Raw genomic sequence first — 18,223 nt, 5'->3', positions numbered from 1 at the left:
CTATATGTATCTCTTAATAACTGCATAATGGTGCAAGTTAGACATGCTCATTATAGTCATACTGAGATGTGATGTAAGGCTCGCTACCTTGACTAGATTGCTCCAGAGATGTACAGGGCCTGTTGCATGTATTCACATATTGGAGTCAGATTGAGAAATGTAGTTTATTATATTCTACATAATGGTTGGATAATTTCCACACATCTACAGAATGATGACCCCCTCATTCTCAGTGATGGGGATTTCCACCAACCTACACAGGTGCCATTATACAAGTAATAGCCTACCTCACAGTACACGTGACAGAAGAAAAATCTGAAAAAACAAATTTAAGATGTCTTTGGTACATACTTTGTCTAACCGATACTCAAATTAAACAAATTCTAATAATGGCCTTTGAGTGTGGACTGTATTATGATGCATACTGGATGGACTGGTTACCCGATGCTACGCTCCAAACGTTCTATCCATGAGTCTGGGAGAGAGCATATAGGCCTAAGTGATGTTGTTGGTTCATTGATTGTGCAGGCAGGCTTAGTTAGCCTACAATTATAGTAAATTAGTATTTGATTTGAATAGCTCAGTAATAGAGAATTGTTATATTTCTAAGACATTCCAAGTTTTGTATCATTCACAACTAAAGTTGCCAAAGTGTGTAGGACCTGTAATCACATTCACACTCAACATAGCCACTTCATATGCACACTCGCTCTGGAATGGGAAAAATATCCTTTATTTTATTCAGCTAAGTTCAATTATATTCTTACAATAAAATAATGGCATGGAACTTTAGCATATCCTGTCTGCTAAAAAAACTAGCCTACATCCCATCGCCAAATAACACAGTAGGTCAACTAATTCTGTCCGTCTGAAATACATTTTCTTTAGACCTGCCTAAAACGTATGTATTGTGATGTGGTATATTAAATGGATTTGTTACTTTCATTAAACGTATTGCATCAGCGGCTTGCAGCAGGTTGTTTTCATGGAGATGCTAAACGTGTTTTTTAATTAACAGACTATTACCATGAGAACAGCAGTCATTTGCATGACAAACAGCTGACTAAATTTCATGACTGCCACAGTCCTATAGCTGATACAGCTAAATAACTGACTGTGGAGAAAATACAAACTACCTGAAACATAATGGATCTTTTGACAATAAAACTTATTTTGCTTCTGTCCTAAAGAAATTGTGGTAACTTAATATGTTGAATCTGTCTTTGGTTGAGTACTTGTGTGTTTGGCTCTGATCATAACTAAAGACAAGGAACTCACAGATTGAACCTATCATGAAAGTGATAGGAATTTCTTATTTATTTTTTTAAGTCGCTCAAAGCTGGCGTAAAGTTGCAGAATAGCCTGTGAAAACAGAAAAAAACAAAACAGAGAAAGACATTTAAAAACAAACTTTTACAACATGTTTTTATGCATGACGAAAGCTGGGATAAGGTTGTAGTTACCTTACCTCCAATGAGACATCATTTCAGATGTCATGATTGCAGATCTGAGGACAACACTGATGTGGTGGTACAACCCAACATAAAAAAAACGTGAAAGAATATATATAATTACTTGTGTATTGACACAGAGCGAAATACATAAAAACCGAAGACAAGAAATGGGGTGATCTTTGACCATATTTTAGTGTCCACATCTCTCCTCTTCCTTCAGTGAACAAACTATAATTTTCTCTCCTGAAGTCCCCTCCAATGTTTCTTCTCCAGTAGTTCATTCAATAATTGGAAACATGATCATTATATCAAATGAATGTCTCCCCCCAGACTTTGCAAAAGTCCAAGAGGAACTTGTCTGTACAGTATGATATTCACTGTAGAATCAATTCACCTTGCTAGGTGTGACCTTAAATAATGACATTTATGGAGGGGACTGTTGCATCTCCTTCTGGCTTACCCCAGCTCTCACACGTCCTTGGTGATTAGGGATGTTATATGTACCACAATGTGTAGGCAGCCATAACACAGTGAGTTCAAGGTAAAAGTGTGATTTGCCCACACTGAAGATAACTACTGGAGAGTGCGTCACCCATGAGTCTTTTCCCCCACTATCTCCAGTCCCCTTCCGCCTGTCTCAGGGTTTCCCGTTGACAGAGGTGGTCTTCTTGTTGCGGCCCAGCCAGGAGAGGAGGCTGCGTGGGCGCGGGGGGCGGGCGGGCGTCTGGGCCAGGCGGACCATGCGTGGCGAGCGCCAAACCTTGATGGTGGAGTCGTCGCTGGCGGAGAGCAGCAGCTCCTGGTCGGCCGGGCTGAAGGCCACAGAGTTGACCACATCGTCATGCTGCAGCCGCGCCAGGCAGATGTTGTAGTGGCGGTCCCAGATGTAACCGTGTTTGTCCTCTGCGCCACTAGGGGGAGAGCGATAGACCAGTCACTGGTGAATGACTAAAGTAGGTGATTTCTGTGCTCAGTTCAACTTCATAAAACTCATTCTGAACAGGATTATGGTGTTATCAAATTAGATAATCTGCATATGGTAAGACATGTTCTTCATATAATCCACACAATTTCTCCCTGTTAGTATCGGACACAAACACCCAATATCTTTACACAGACAACTTTTAAAAAGGGATCTGAAATTCTTTATAAAACACAACCATAGCGACTCCATACTGCCTGTAAATGTTAGAGCAGACTTGACATACGTACCTGGCCACAAAGTCTCTGCTGACGTCAAGGAAGATGAAGAAGCACTCGTCGTTGGGCGTGAAGGCTCGGTGGGCCCTCAGGCTCCGCCTCTCCTCCCGCAGGCTTTTCAGGTCAATAACGTGCAGGTCGATCTCCTCGGCAATGGGGGGCGGAGACATGGGGTCAGAGATCACGCAGCCCGCCGGCCACGCCCGACTGTTCACATACAGATACCTGGACAGACGGACAACAGCATGGACATACTTGTTCAAGGTGTACTTGTTCAGCATTAAAAACAAAGTGAGGAAAGCAAGGTGATTTTGTAAGACAAATAGTTACTATGACAGTCATTCAAGGGGTTTCAGGTACACTCCTGCCACATCTTTGCCCCTGTAGCCATGCAACCAAGTTATCCAGCCTCTTCACACTGCTACTCATGACTAACACTCACTCACCTGTGGTCTGGAGACAAGCCCATGCCGATGATGTGGCCGTGAATGTCGATCACATGGTCCAGAGAGTCAAAGAACTCGTCAGTACTGCGCTCCTCCCCCAAAACAGGCCCAGACGTGGTCATCTGGTCAGGCATGATCCGCTTGATGCCGATCTGGTGGGGGGAGTAGGTAAGGCTGCCAGTGGTGAAGAGCAGGTAGGTCTTATCCTCTTCGTCCCCAGGGGCCGAGGAGAGCACGTTGGGGTCTGGGGCCTTGGTGTGGGCTCTAGCCATGAGCCGGGCCCACTTGGTCTCCAGCTCCCTCGCCTCGGAGGCCTCACTGTGACGACCCTGAGGGCACCAGAGGGAGAGGGGAGAAAGGATCAGCGAATACCAAATCAAGATTAGGGATGGGCAGTTAATCGAATATCCAAACAGATGTTAGTATTCGATTACTTGAGTGGGTGGCCATGTTTTTTTATATTTATTTTTTGGGCCTATTTTCAAAATGAAAAAGTTATTACAAATGTAATTATCCTTGTGACATTGTTACCTAAAAGGATATACCATGACATTTTAAATACTTAAATGGCTGCATTGGACTTTTTATCTCAAAGTTAAATAATTTCTGGATAAAAATTAAATGGGGAAATCAGGAGTTGCTACATCCATTTTTGGACTTATGAATTAATTATACTCATTGATTTTTAAGAGAACATATAAAAACATAAATGCCTCATGAGCTTAGTTCAACTGTCATTACCCATCAGAACCAAAAATATAAGCTTGTTTTACTCCAATGTTTGTTTACAATTTCTTACAAACTATAGCCTCAAAACATGCATGACAGACTAACCAGGTGAAAGCTATGATCCCTTATTAAATCCACTTCAAATCAGCGTAGAAGGGGAGACAGGTTAAAAAATTATTTTTAAGCCACGAGACATGGATTGTGTATGTTTGCCATTCAGAGATTGAATGGGTAAGACAAAAGATTTAAGTCCCTTTGAATGGGGTATGGTAGTACTGTAGGTGCCAGGCACACCAGCTTGAGTGTATCAAGAATGGTCCACCTCCAAAGGACATCCAGCCAACTTGACACAACTGTGGGAAGCATTGGAGTCAACATTGGCGAACATCCCTATGGAACACTTTCGACACCTTGTAAAGTCCATGCACCGACGAATTGAGGCTGTTCTGAGGGCAAAAGGGGATGCAACTCAATATTAATGTTTTGTACACTTAGTGTATATAAAAGACAGTAAATCACATGACTGCACTGGGCCTTTAATTTAATAAAACATTTTGAATGTAGTTTTTATAACGTGCGTTGAGCTACTGCTGTGCATTTATATCACGTTCACATGCTATCGGAGTTATCGGAAATTCCTAGTTCCAACTGGGAAGGTTCACTTGAACAACCCTCCAAATCAGAATTATAAGTGGACCGAGTTGCGACGTTTCACCACTGACTTTTTCAAAAAAAAATTTTTTTTTTGACTGCTACAACCTAATCAATATGGATAATGTAGCTAGTTTGACCATATTGTCAATGTAAAGCAAGCTAACTTTATTATTAGAAATGTTACCTAGCTTATCAAGTTTGCTAGAATCTTATTGGTTGAAGAATTGTTCCTGCCAAAAAGCATATGAATGAAACAAAGTCACATTTTCGACATCACAACTAGGAAATGTGAAATTCTGACGAGCTGGTGAACGCGGCATTAGCCCCCCTGTCTGCCCTGACATCGGTATGCTATTCTCCCCGTTCCAAATGGCAATTACAGACGCGCAACTAACAGAGTTTGCACAAGAACTGAGACAATGCAAAACACTCACCAGGAAAACCTTAACTGAATCAGTTCCATCATGGCAAAAATCTGACTTTTCACTAGCGGAGAAAAGCAGCCTGTTCTCTGCCATGTGCATTTGTGTCATTTTGATTGGTCAAGAGAGTCCAGAGCATTTATTTATAATACTTTTTTGTAATTTCAACTATCCGGATAGTCTATTTCGTAGACTTTCCATTTGTTACACGGAAATCCATGTTTTCATACTGGCCTACTCTAATGTAACACACAACCTTTGGGAGTGCTCACCTGTATGACATGCTCCAGCCCAGAGGGGGTGAGCTGAGGGAGGTGGGCTGTTGACAGACCCTGCAGTCTCATCTCCCTCCGGCGCTCTTCGTCATCCTCCTCATCCTCCTCGCTGTCAGTGGTGCCCAGGTCAAAGAGCAGGGGTTGGTGACTCAGGGGCTGGCTCTGAGCCTGGGCCTCATAGTCCAGCAGCAGGTCTGGGGAGTCGTGGCGCCGGCAGTGGGCCACCATCACGGTGCGGATGGTGCTGGCGTTGATGTTCTGGATCTTAAAGAGCCGCTTGACCACGTTGACATTTTCAGACTCCACGTCCTGGGGAGAGAAAGGATCATGCATGAACACACATGGCACAGTGAAATACATACAGGTCATTAGACTGGAAGGAACCTAAGCAAATATACTTAGAGGGCTGAAAGCTCTGACTAGTGGAGAGCGAGAGAGAGCTGACATGGACCAAATCTCCAGACAAAGAAACGGATTAATTCATATTAATTATGTGCGAGACATCCACAATTTGGCTCAGTTTGACCAGTCATACAATGATCCAGTCAAAATGGTCACTATATAAATTGTTCAAGAACTGTTGTCCTCTACCAACCATAACATTTTGACCATGTATGGAACCGACCTGAAAGGCTTTGTTGAGCCAGAGCACAGAGCAGGAGGTCATGTTTCCGATCCAGTGCAGGTTGCCAGAGATGAGGTGGGTCTCATTCAGCCAGCAGCCAAACACATCGTACGGCTTGTTCCTCACACGTGACAGGAGGGTGTAGTTCTCTGTGGAGGAGGACAGGACAAGACACCGTTATGGTTCTCCATGTTATCCACATCGGATAATGATCTCTTAAACTCAATCACTGCATGGGCCATACTGAAAAAACAAGAACTCATTTGCGGGCCAGACAGACTATATGTTTGTTTTTACAACTGCAACCCAAACTGGTCATTGTTTTACTATAAAAAATAATAATATGCCCCTTCATAGAATGTCCACTTATGTACATAGGACGTTGTATATAGCATTAACAAATAATAAAAAATAGCCTACCGTAAAACTTCCATTAATAGCCCCAGCACTTATTTACTTAAATCACTGAACACAACAGGCACTTAGAGACAGGCTTTTATTTGAGACAGGCAACCATTTTCTTGATGCACACAGCTTTCCTTATTAGCATAGTTAATTGTTTAATTTCAGCATTTTAAATAAATTTCTTAATTTCCTGCACCAATGTGTCACGCTTATTTTGTCTTAGTATGCCTCTAATTATTCTGTCAAGGAAAGTTTTTTTTCTTCCTTCTCCTCCGACTTTGCCTTTTTGGCCAGTTCGTACTTTTGCCACTAGAGGGCGATCAGACAATTTATACGGGTCTGTACCAGACATGCCATGTCCGCAGTTTTTCGGCCAAATAGGACGATTTTGAAAACGATGTTGCGGGTAAAAATGTACTGCTCGCAGGTTTCGGGTTTTTGTGCTACTTCTAAATTGCATCGCTGCCGCCATGGCATTTGTCATTATTATATTTCACTATGACCTGCTGCTGCTGACTATCAGGCAGTGAGAAGGCTGTTACTGAATGAGTGAACGAGTGGTGGGGAAGGCCGGAAGGGTGTGTTGAGATCACTGGTTGAGAAAGCGCTGTAGAGTCACGGAGACTGAGCAGCACGCGCGCATGTCGTGACAACCTTTTACCATTCCTAGGTAGGCTATTTAGATTGTCATTATGGAGACACCTATTTCCAACCCTTTTTCCAGAAAACATTAACGCGGTAGAACTGATATAACAGCGACAAAGCACTGGAAAATGACTTTAGGCTCACTAGAGCGCTTTAGATACATTCGCTCTGTGATGGTTTAAAGTAAACTGCATTTTAAAGTCGCCTTTTCTTATGGATAACCGTATCAAGCGAAGGGTTTTACGCGTGCTCACAAGTTCTTCGGTCTCGAGAGCTGCGCGAGTGGAAATTTGAAATTAAAGTTATGGAACTCTCTCTTGGGCTTCTGTTATGGGGAATGACATTGATTAAAATGTTGAGAATGAAACATTTGCATCTGTTGGCCATCAAGTAGGCTATTTATTTATATGCCATTGTAGACTACTGTAGCCTACCATTTGATACAATAAATGTTGAAATTACAATATGCTGGAGTCATTGCAAATCAATTTGTGCCACTTGTGTAGCCTACATGGAGCAGGCAAACGGATTTAGTAAATAGTCTATAACTTCAGTTTGTTGTTGTTGTAGGCTTGTGTTATTATGCAGTTATGAAATGGTAATGTTTAATTAAATTGGAAGTTATCCATTGTGATCATGGTGACAGATCTATCGCAAATGTATAATTCTCCACATTTAATGTCAGTTTCGTTGTGGATTTTCCCCTGAAATTAGATGTTGGCCTATAGGCTACCTGCATCTAGCGCAACAAACCACGGCAAAGCTGAATTGCAATTATAAACCCAGATTTTAGTCAGTAGCCTATGCCTATTGAAATAAATCTAACAAATAGGCCATTTATAATGGTGTGTAGTCTTAACATCTGGCATATGACTGCCAGAAAATAGCCTAGCAAGCGTTCATCCAAGTGATTTTTCACCCTTCTTTTCCCCCCTCTTGCTCAGAGATTGACATTCTCTGTCCAACTATCATCACTCAAACTCTCCTTTTGGATTTATCTATAGTAATGCACGTGCAAACAGGATTATCAACGTAATTAGAGCAGTAAAAAATAAACGTTTTGTCATACCCGTGTTATACGGTCTGATATACCATGGCTGTCAGCCAATCAGCATTCAGGAATCGAACCACCCAGTTTATATTTATGAATGCTGATTGGCTGACAGCCGTGGTATATCAGACCGTATACCATAGGTATGACGGATCAAATATTAAAGATGCACTATGCAGAAATCACTCCGCCATTTCCTGATTGCAAAAATGCTAATAGTTTGCCTTATTTCAGTTTGTGACATAATCAAGTATAGTGTAAAGAATCATTGCACAACTCTACTAATCCTGTGTCTGTCCTATTGTCCTGTAGTGGTAATTTACCCGTGTGTGAATCCTTTATCAAATCATTTTGACAACCAAGATGACATTCTCTGTAGGCTACAGCAATGACCCGTTGCAACTGAAACTTGGCATCTACATTTAGCCTACAACACATTTCAACTCCTCTATAAGAGGACAGGCTCATTGTATTGGCTGGATGGAATAAATTAAACGGTATCAAACATATGGAAACCACGTTTGACTCCGTTCCATTTATGTCATTACAATGAGCCTGTCCTCCTATAGCTCCTCCCACCAGCTTCCACTGGTTGTAGTAGCTATGGTCTGGCTTGGGTGTGTCAGAGCAAATTTGTAACTTTAAAGACCTGTTTTGCATGTAAAAAGACAGTGTGAGGAAATGTTTGTTGTTAGGGTGAAAATTAAGGTGCGCCTGCGTATGCCATTTAGTGTGCCTGCGTATGTCATTTCTTCACACATTTATGACATGACACACCGACATTGTGACTCAACGGCATTTTGTGTCCCAAAACATTTCTAATGAGAGGATAACTTGCGTTTTGAATTAAGTCATTGGCCTTTAACAAAGGAAATTGGGCTTTGTAATGCACATTCCAGAAAAATTACCAATGAAAGCACAAGAGAAAGAGCGAGTAGATGAAGAGAGACAAGGAAGGAGACAAAAGCGAGTGAGAAACAGCAGGAGAGAATGTGTGTGTCCTACCCAAGCTGATGACAGCGATCTCCCCAGAGGAGGAGTGATGAGAGCCCAGGTAGACTCCAGACACCAGTAGCAGGGTGTCGTCAGCGTTGAACTGGGAGAACTGGGTGTAGCCCCAGTTGAACTGGCGCATGCTGGAGCTGTGCACCATGGTGATGGTGCCATCGGGCCGCTCTGTGTCCCAAAGCTAACCAGCACAGGCAGGAGAGAGGAGGATGTTAGATAATGAGAAAAGCAGTATATTGGGGTTGTTAACGAGATTCATCCTGACATTCGTGATTTATAGTTTTTGATTATTATTAATGTACTTTTTATTTTTTTTTATTTTTTTATTAATGTACTTGTTTGACATTTTTACTGCACTGCTAGGAGCTAGTAACAAGCATGTCGCTGCACCCACTATAACAAGTGCTAAACTGTGTACGCGACCAATAAACTATGATTTGAGAAGTTTACAGCTACGATGTGCAAATCTCAACAATTACATTTGTTTCCCCTACATCACATTTTTGGGCACTGCAAACTTGAAACTAAGGCCCACAATGGCTCCTGTGCTGTAATATTGACAAATAGCTATATTTTAGTTTTTGCATTACAGCAGTCAATGATCCATTTGGGCTATTATGCTAACATTGGCCTTAGGGCAAAAATGTATCCTTGCAACTGTTGTTGTTGAATACAACATATTTATTTGGCTTATCCCTGGCCCTAGGCTAAAGCTATGGTCTTCTCCAGTCATATAATGTGACGGACCTTGACGGTGCAGTCTTTGGAGCAGGAGGAAAAGCGGTGTCCGCGATGGGAGAAGGCCAGGTGGAGGACCTGGTCATGGTGCTCTTTCAGAGTCTGGACCTCCACACAGGGGATACAGTCAAACAGACGCTTGAACTCCCTGTACCATGACAGAGAAGCTAGGGACAGAGATAGGAGGAAGAAGTCAAACATCTATGCAAATTGGCGACGACAGTACTTCAAGCCACTGCACAACAATAAGCAACAGTTAACACGAGAACACAAGATATCAGTGACAATTATCAGTGATAATTCATACCTCAAGTAGGAGCTGGACAAGGGCACTGTGTGCTGGCCTGGCACATTCATTTTTGCAGTACAATACTTTCCTCCTTTATAAGTTGAAAAATGTCCATCCTTTCCTATGATGGAACCATTAATTTGCTGAAATCAACATCATTTCCTGTATTGGTTGGGTTTAAAATGGAATTAACCCAACCCTACTACCTGGTGTTCTATGTGACCTACCAGGGTGTCTGGGCACAGAGCGGGGGATCCTATAGTAGCTGTAGAACAGCTCCCTCCACAGGAACTCATCTTTGGACACTGCCAACCACTGTCTGCAGGCCAGGCCAGCACTCAGCACAGTGTCATGGGGGAGACGCAGGAAGATCTCCAGCACCAAGCTGTCTGGCAGGGCTGGGCCATCATCCATCCTGACATCCTGCATGGGAACAGCACAGGTAAAAGTGTTCTTCTGATACATACTTTAGGTCAAAGTATTGTTATTAGGCTATACTGTAGCACATGCATGACAGCAGCACCCTAAATGTGTAAGACCCTGCCCCACAAAATAACCCTACCTCCCACTCTCTCTCGTTCTATATTAAGTATGACAGCTGAGAGTTTGACAGGAGATCACCACATGCCATGTTTTCCCACTGAGGCCCAACAACCACTTCACTGGACTGGTTGCATGATATGAGTTGATTCAATGAAGTGGAATTAACCAGTCATGTTGATAATTAATATTAATATGGAATAATGACAACAATGAATGGGGGCTATATCTATAAATTAGTCATTTCCTGAAGAGCTACTAGCTAACGTTATCTTGCATTCGCAAGTAAAATAACCCCCTTCCTGTAACGTTAAACGATAGCTAGATACTGTAGCTAACTACATTGCTAACAACATAGTTATTTTCAACGTAACTAGTTAGTTAGCTAGCGAGGCTAGTTGAGAATTCTCAACTCACGCACGGTACTTCAGTTACATATCGTCCGAGTTCAGAATTATCAGCGATGATGTTAGCTAACTCGCTACATAGGCTAGCTTAAAGGAACAGCCACATTAACACTGACAACACCGTTACTGTTTGTTTCGAAATATGTTAGGAATAATACATATCATAAAAGGTAACGTTACCTAGCCAGCTTAGCTACTGGTCCCGTTACGTCTCGGGATGCAAACCGGTCACCTCACCAGCTAGCTAACGTTAGCGACCTTACGCAAAAGCTAACTTAGCTAGCGAATAGCTAATCTAACGTTACAATCTAGCTGTCATTCGTTCCTAAATGTTACTTTGCCAGTTTGTAACGTTATCCTTCCATTACCACATTATTTCAATATAAACTATTCTGGTTTTATTTCCACAAAATAAATTCGAACAATAATATAAACCCGTGACCCACCTGCCCTTTGACAATCTGTATGGAGACAAATCAAATGGCCAGCCGAGGATAGCTAGTCAGAAGCGAGAAAAAAAAATGCAACAACAATCTTCTGCCCCCGGCGAGACGTCTGGCCGCCCATTAAAAGAACCAACAAGTCAATTTCAGAACACTCGCTACTTCATAGGAAGGGTAACCCAATCAAATACAGAGCGACAGCCTGACATTTCCACTCTGTGGACAACGAATCCCATTGTTAGGATGGAGACATACAGTGCCTTTAGAAAGTATTCATAACCCTTGGCTTATTCCACGTTTTGTTGTGTTACAGCCTGAATTCAAAATGGATTAAATATATATTTTTCTCTCATCCATCTACACACAATACCCCATAATGACAAAGTGAAATCAAGTATTTTTTTGTAACGTTTTTTAAAAAATTAAAAAAATGAAATACAGAAATATTATTTTCATAACTATTCACATCCCTGAGTCAATACATTTTAGAATCACCTTTGGCAGCGTTTACACCTATGAGTTTTTCTGGGTAAGTCTCTAAGAGCTTTTCACACCTGGATTGTACAATATTTGCACATTATTCTTAAAAACAAATGTCAAGCTCTGTGAAGTTGGTTGTTGATCATTGCTTGACAGCCATTTTCAAGCCAATTTAAGTAAACTGTAACTAGGCCCCTCAGGAACATTCAATGTCGTCTTGGTAAGCAACTCCTGTAGATTTGGCCTTGTGTTTTAGGTTTTCGTCCTGCTGAAAGGAGAATTTGTATCCCAGTGTATGTTGGAAAGCAGACTGAACCAGGTTTTCATCTAGGATTTTGTCTGTGCTTTGTTTTATTCTGTTTATTTTTATCCCCCAAAAACTCCCTAGTCCTTGCCGATGACAAGCAGAACCAGAACCATAATAACCATGATGTAGCCACCACCATGCTTGAAAATATGAAGTGTGGTACTCAGTGATGTATTATGTTGGATTTTTCCCAAACATAATGCTTTGTATTCAGGACATAAAGTTCATTTCTTTGCCTATCTTCTGAAAAAATCAGAAACCCTACCGCTTCAAAAAGGGTATACTCCCCACAAAAATACTAACACTCACAGTTAACAGATTTTGCTGATAGCTACTTTATTGAGGAAAATGTACCTACTATGACTGAGATCGGTGGTTGTTCCACCTAGCTATCTTCATATGAATGCACTAACTAAGTCATATCGGATAAGAGCGTCCGTTAAATTACAAACATGTAAATGTAGGTAGCTTGTACAGTCCCAAGAGCTAAAGAAAAATGCTCAGAGTGCTCTGAGTGCTCTGTAGCTGTTGGAAGGATGTGCACTGTGCAGACTGCGCTGACAAGCCAATGAGAGAACATTCATCATCACAGATGTCTGCACCAGTAATTATGGATGAATAATGCAGAGGACACTCACTCTGGCTGTCAACAAATTCCTCTGTCAACAAATAGCTACATGGTTTTGCACATTCTATTTTCCTGTACCTTGAGTAGGCCCACCTTTTACACACACAACATATATAGTATACTTTGTTTACTGCTTACTATTGATATTTATGTGTTTATAAATCTTTGGTTATTTTTATTTATACAGGGACCAAGGTATCCTTTTCAACGGTGCTCTGCACAATAGTTCACTAAGGACTAAGCTGTCAATCTCTGGCCTATTCCTCTCTTTGGATTGGTGGATACATCTCGCTATTTTAATACTTTTTTAAATATTCGATGGTGGTGTTGACGTCAACTGCCTGAATTCAATGGAGAGAGATGCTATGCTATGCTTAGCTATGCTACGCTTGTGAAGAGAAAATCTTATTGCAAGAACTGGGAGCTCTTTAAATTTGAGGTGTCCAAATACCTCAGAAAATATGGTAGTAATCTTGCTAAGTCCAGAAGAGCTGAGGAGGAAAAGGTGATCATTAAGATAACTTCCCGGTTCTCAGAGGTCCCCAGCCGGCACTCTCGGGGGAGGAGAAGATGGAACTGATTGAGTTACAAAATAAACTGGATAATATATATAGATTAAAAGCAGAAGGAGCCTTTATTAGATCTAGGAAAAAAATGGATTGAGGAGGGAGAACAGAATTCATCCTATTTCTTTAGACTTGAGAAATTTCAATCTACAAATAACACTATCCATAAGTTAAACATTGATGGTATTATTACAGATGACCAAAAATGAATCGTTAAATACTGTAGCAATTTTTACAGGAAATTGTATAGCTCTACATACTGTCAGGAATCCACAGATATGTTTTTTGACTCACTGAATAATGTTCACTCTATCAGCGATATAGAATCTAAACAGTGTGATGAACCAATCAAAGTTGAAGAGATTATAGTCTATCAAACATCTAAAGAACAATAAATCAACAGGTGTTGATGTAATTACATAAGAATTTTACAAATTATTTTCTGAACAAGTAGCTCCCTTCCTATTTGAAGTCTTTTTAGAGAGTATTAAAAACAATGTTCTCCCTCCTACAATGAGTCAGGGGTTAATAACACTGATACATAAGCCTAAAAAAGAAGTTCTGCTCATTGATAACTGGCGTCCAATTTGTCTTCTTAATAATGACTATAACATTTAGCCTTACTACTTGCAAAAATAATTAAAGAAGTCCTGGATGCAATCATTGATGAAACACAGTCTGGCTTTGAGGAACAGCCATATTTCTAACAATATCAGACTAGTATTAGACATACTTGACTACTCAGACCTAATAACCGAGGATAGCTTCATATAATTGTTTTGATTTTTATAAAGCATTTGACACAGTAGAGCATCCGTTCCTCTTTCACTCCCTTGAGAGACTTGGCTTTGGGGATTTTTTTCTGTAAGGCTATTAAGACTCTCTATACAAATGGTAACAGCTCTATCAAATTGAAATATGGCACCTTACCTAGATTTGAGTTAAAGAGAGGAATTAGGCAAGGTTGTCCTATCTCTCCGTACCTGTTTTTATTAATCACCCCACTTCTTACAAATTCATTAAATAATAGTCCTGAACAAGGTATTTCCTTAGCTGGTAAAGAAATTATTATAAGCCGATGATACTGTTGTAACTTTAATGGGTTACAGAGTTAATGTTTAAATTAATTCATCGAGCTCCATCTAAAGATATTTGTAATTGTATTAGAATTTGTGTGTTGGAAATTGAAAGAACTACATACATATTTTGTACTGGTCAGTATTGAATTCGGCTTTTGACTGCAAGTTCCAGAATGCCTTGCGACAGGAAGTAGAGAGCGAACGCGCTAGTTAAGTGCAATTGACAGGTGATTATTTTTACTCCTTTGCGCTAGCAACTCATTATTCATTGTTCTGTAGAATCTAAAGTTTGTAAATGTAACGTGAACAAGTATTATTACTAAAATAAGCTTTCATATCAAACCCGACGTCCCGAGTCATTACTTTGAAGATAGTTATTCTATATTTTGGTGCCATAGAGGTCAGCTGGATTAGTTTTCCCTTCAATATGTGACCATTACTCTGGATTGGTCAAGGACTGGATCTCGGTCACTCTGTTCGCAACAAACTGTTTCCATTTCTGAGCTGAGCTGCAAATCCAATGCAGCACGATCATCGAGTCTGTCCACATTTTGATCTGTTTTTCTTCCATTTTCAGTGTGGTCATCAGGTTGTTTGCTAGTCTTGCTCCAATCACAGCTCACATGAGCTCCAGGCGTGGCAACGTCATTTTCTTGAGTGGGGCTACCCTGGACATGGATGCGACTAGACTTGTTGTTTCCCTGTCTTGTGATTCACCTTGCAAGTAAGCTACTGCACTGTAAGCCCGTTCACTTGCATCACAGAACACGTGTAGTTTCAGGGTGTGGCTATTCTGTGGCTGCATGTCTGTTCTGTACCACCTTGGTATGGTGAGCTGGTGTAACTGGGGTAGTTCTGAACACCACTGTTGCCATTCTCGTGTCAGATCAGGTGGTAATTCTTTGTCCCAGCTGAGTCCCCTCTTCCACATTTCCTGGAACATGCACTTGATCCTGATGGTGAAGGGGGTCAGGAAACCAAGAGGGTCGAAGATGCGTGCAGACGACTGTAGAACACTTCTTTGTGTTTTCCTTTTGCTTTAGAATGCTCAGTAGCGGCCTGAGGTCAAACACAAAGTCATCTGTTTCCGGTCTCCATACTAAACCTAAAACCTTCAGGACTAATCCTTGTGTTTCTAGCGTCAACGGGTGGTCAGTTGTCGTACTCTCCTCCCATTTTGTTTTCAATTCAGGAGAGTTGGTCATCCACTTGCAGAGGTCATGCCTGTAATCGACAGCATTCGCTTTGCAGTTGTCACAAGGTAAGCCTCTTCAACATTGCGTGAACTTGCAATGAAGTCATCTACATAGTGACTCTCTCAATATCTCTACAACTTCTGGTTGTTCTGTTTCATATTGTTTCAGGTGCTTCCTGATTGTAGCTGCCAGCAAGAATGGACTTGGGGAAACTCCAAATACCACTCTTTTCATCCTCAGCACATGCAGCTCCTCTTCATTTTCTCCCCTTGGTGGGCCTGTGAGCCATAGAAATCTCACGGCGTCTGTCTCTCTCTGCTAGGGATATCGGCAGGAAAGCTTTCTTGATGTCTGCCATGAATGCGATCTCATGTAGTCTGAACTTTATCAGAACGCTGAGCAGATCCGGATTCAGGTTCGGTCCTGTGAGTAGACAGTCATTGAGGGATGGACAGCCATCTTCATGGGACGAGGCATCAAACACCACTCTCAGTTTTGTCGTCACCTTATCTTCTCGGAGTACTGCATGGTGAGGTAAGTAGTATTTTACGTTGTCTGCGCTTGATGCGTTGTCCTTGGGCACGTCCTCTGCCATATCCTGTTGTAAGTAGTCCTCTACTACTTCATTGTATCTGCCATACAACGTCACATCCTTCTTCAGTCTTTTCTTCAGACCTTCAAACCGTTTCTTGGCGATTCTATAGTTGTCTTGGAGTTCTGGCATTTCTCGTTTCCATGGCAACTCCACGTGGTATCGCCCATCTTTGAAGGTGGTTGTTTCCTCGAACCTCTGCAGAGCCTCGTTTCCCTCTGGGTTCTGTGTTTTCTCGCTTATTATACCCAGAGACTCCAGCTCCCAGAATGCATGCAGTTGTTTGGAGACTAGTGTGTCTTCATCAAGTGGGATGAACATGCAGGTTGCCTCGGCAACACTTGACATGAACACAGGTCCCTGCACCGACCATCCAAAGGTGCTCTCTAAAGCAACCAGCGTCTCCGTCAGTCGCTCCACTCTGCCTGATACTATCTGCCAGTAGTAGTCTGCTCCTATCAGGACAGAGAGTTCAGGATCATTGTCATCTCCTGGAAAGTCTGCGAGCTAAATCAATGGCTAGAGGGACTTATCTTTAAAAGGAAGAGTCCTAATAACCAAGGCTGAAGGTATCTCTAGACTAACATATGGTGCTCTATATTTATATCTTGACAGTAAAATAAGCAAGGAGATAGACCAGATGATTTTCAACTTTCTGTGGAGAAACCGTACCCATTACATTAGGAAAACTGTTGTAATGAACACTTATGAGAATGGTGAGCTGAATTTTCTGGACTTTACTACCTTAAATAATACTTAAGATCAATTGGATAAAACAATTCCTAAGAAGACCCACTTCTATGTGGAATTTTAGTCACAACCCTCCACGGAGGGAGGGTGGAGGGTTGTGACTCACGAGGTGCAGGGGAGACACCAGGGCTGGGCTTACTCAGCTGCAGCACCACCGACCCCGCAGGGACTAAAAACAATAAAGTCAGAATTGTTTGTGTAAATAAAATGTTTAAACAACTTGAATGCATTTAGTTTACTCTTTTCAAACGAGGGAATACTAATTACATACCTGGATCATCCGGTGCGTCCTGTATGTCGTGTCCTCCTCCTTCACTACTCCACTCAGGTGGGGTTCCCCTATAATACTGGCAAGTCGCCCATCAAGGGGGTTGAGCTCCGGTGTCCCCTTTCCCCCGCTCGTGGCACAAACACTTTGTCTGTGTAAGGCTATGCGCCTTTTGGCCTTTATGTCGGACCACGTATTTTTTACCTTCTGAGCCAGCAGCATTCACAGCGTCCGCCACATGGCAGCATGGCAGCCACATGCTGCCACTAATGCATTTTTAGCATTTGTAATGCTCACACTGTGTCCAACAAACAATATATTTTTTTGCTTCAGCCTCCCCTACAAGAACTTCAATTTCACATTGTGTGACATTGCTTTTTTAGCCTTTCTGTCGGGATTTGCCGTCATGCAGTCAGTATGGCTGAATATTAATTAGGGGCGTTTCACTGACTATTTATAGACAACTATGAGCGTTAAAAGGGTGGGACAAGACGCTCGCTCACGTGCCCAAATTTCGAGTTGATTGTGATTTATAAAGGGAAACCCGCCGTGGGACATGCGTGCGCACTGTGTTATAAATAATAATATTTTTGTGCGGAAGCACTTTCTTTGTTTCGTCCGTACGCCATCTTTTGAGTATCTTCCACACAGTTTTATAAATGAGGCCCCAGAGGTGGCAGACCAGAGTACTCGGGTCGGGGTGTAAACAGTCTGTAACCCATACAGTCTATGACAGAAACTATCTTCTGAAGCCAAGCCATGTTGTGACTCAGCGGTAAGAAAATTACGATTATACAGCTACAGCAAATAAGTGTAATATACCATAGTTTGGTTTACTCAATATTTAACCAAAATAAGAATTGTATGCACTATTAAATGAATGCAATAATTTAACAGTCTAAAGAGTCATTCCTTTTCATGCTCATTAAAACAAGACACCTATAAGAGAATGGTTTGTATTTTCTTTCTCCATTGGCCAAGGAGTTACAACCTGAAACGTGATCGGAGTGGTATCTTACCAGGCTA

General features: G+C 41.6%; 2 protein-coding genes across 4 annotated transcripts; both read right to left on the bottom strand.

The window, feature by feature from the left end:
• Positions 1 to 1,281: 1,281 nt before the first annotated feature.
• Positions 1,282 to 11,437, bottom strand: fbxw5 (F-box and WD repeat domain containing 5). 3 transcript variants are annotated; one of them, XR_008761028.1, is made up of 10 exons: positions 11,335 to 11,437; positions 10,169 to 10,364; positions 9,662 to 9,819; positions 8,912 to 9,095; positions 5,806 to 5,954; positions 5,178 to 5,489; positions 3,101 to 3,429; positions 2,667 to 2,879; positions 1,469 to 2,365; positions 1,282 to 1,362 (listed from the first exon to the last, which is right to left on the bottom strand). XR_008761028.1 is itself a non-coding variant. In XM_055936316.1 (9 exons), exons 2-9 carry the CDS (start codon positions 10,353 to 10,355, stop codon positions 2,092 to 2,094), a joined length of 1,806 nt encoding a protein of 601 aa, XP_055792291.1. In that variant the 5' UTR covers positions 10,356 to 10,364; positions 11,335 to 11,437; the 3' UTR covers positions 1,282 to 2,091. The 3 variants fall into 3 exon arrangements, 2 of the variants coding, with proteins under 2 accessions (XP_055792291.1, XP_055792292.1); XM_055936316.1 differs by having other exon boundaries at positions 1,282 to 2,365; XM_055936317.1 differs by lacking the exon at positions 11,335 to 11,437 and adding an exon at positions 11,069 to 11,323 and having other exon boundaries at positions 1,282 to 2,365.
• A 219-nt stretch (positions 11,438 to 11,656) lies between these two features.
• Positions 11,657 to 17,456, bottom strand: LOC129863266 (uncharacterized). Its single transcript, XM_055935164.1, has 3 exons — positions 17,402 to 17,456; positions 17,036 to 17,098; positions 11,657 to 16,679 (listed from the first exon to the last, which is right to left on the bottom strand). Exons 1-3 carry the CDS (start codon positions 17,454 to 17,456, stop codon positions 15,844 to 15,846), a joined length of 954 nt encoding a protein of 317 aa, XP_055791139.1. The 3' UTR covers positions 11,657 to 15,843.
• Between the last annotated feature and the right edge of the window lie 767 nt (positions 17,457 to 18,223).

Source organism: Salvelinus fontinalis, chromosome 10 (genome assembly GCF_029448725.1).
Source record: "Salvelinus fontinalis isolate EN_2023a chromosome 10, ASM2944872v1, whole genome shotgun sequence".
Classification (NCBI taxonomy): domain Eukaryota; kingdom Metazoa; phylum Chordata; class Actinopteri; order Salmoniformes; family Salmonidae; genus Salvelinus; species Salvelinus fontinalis.
The sequence above is the reverse complement of the archived record's forward strand: the minus strand, read 5'-3'. Positions and strand labels throughout refer to the sequence as shown.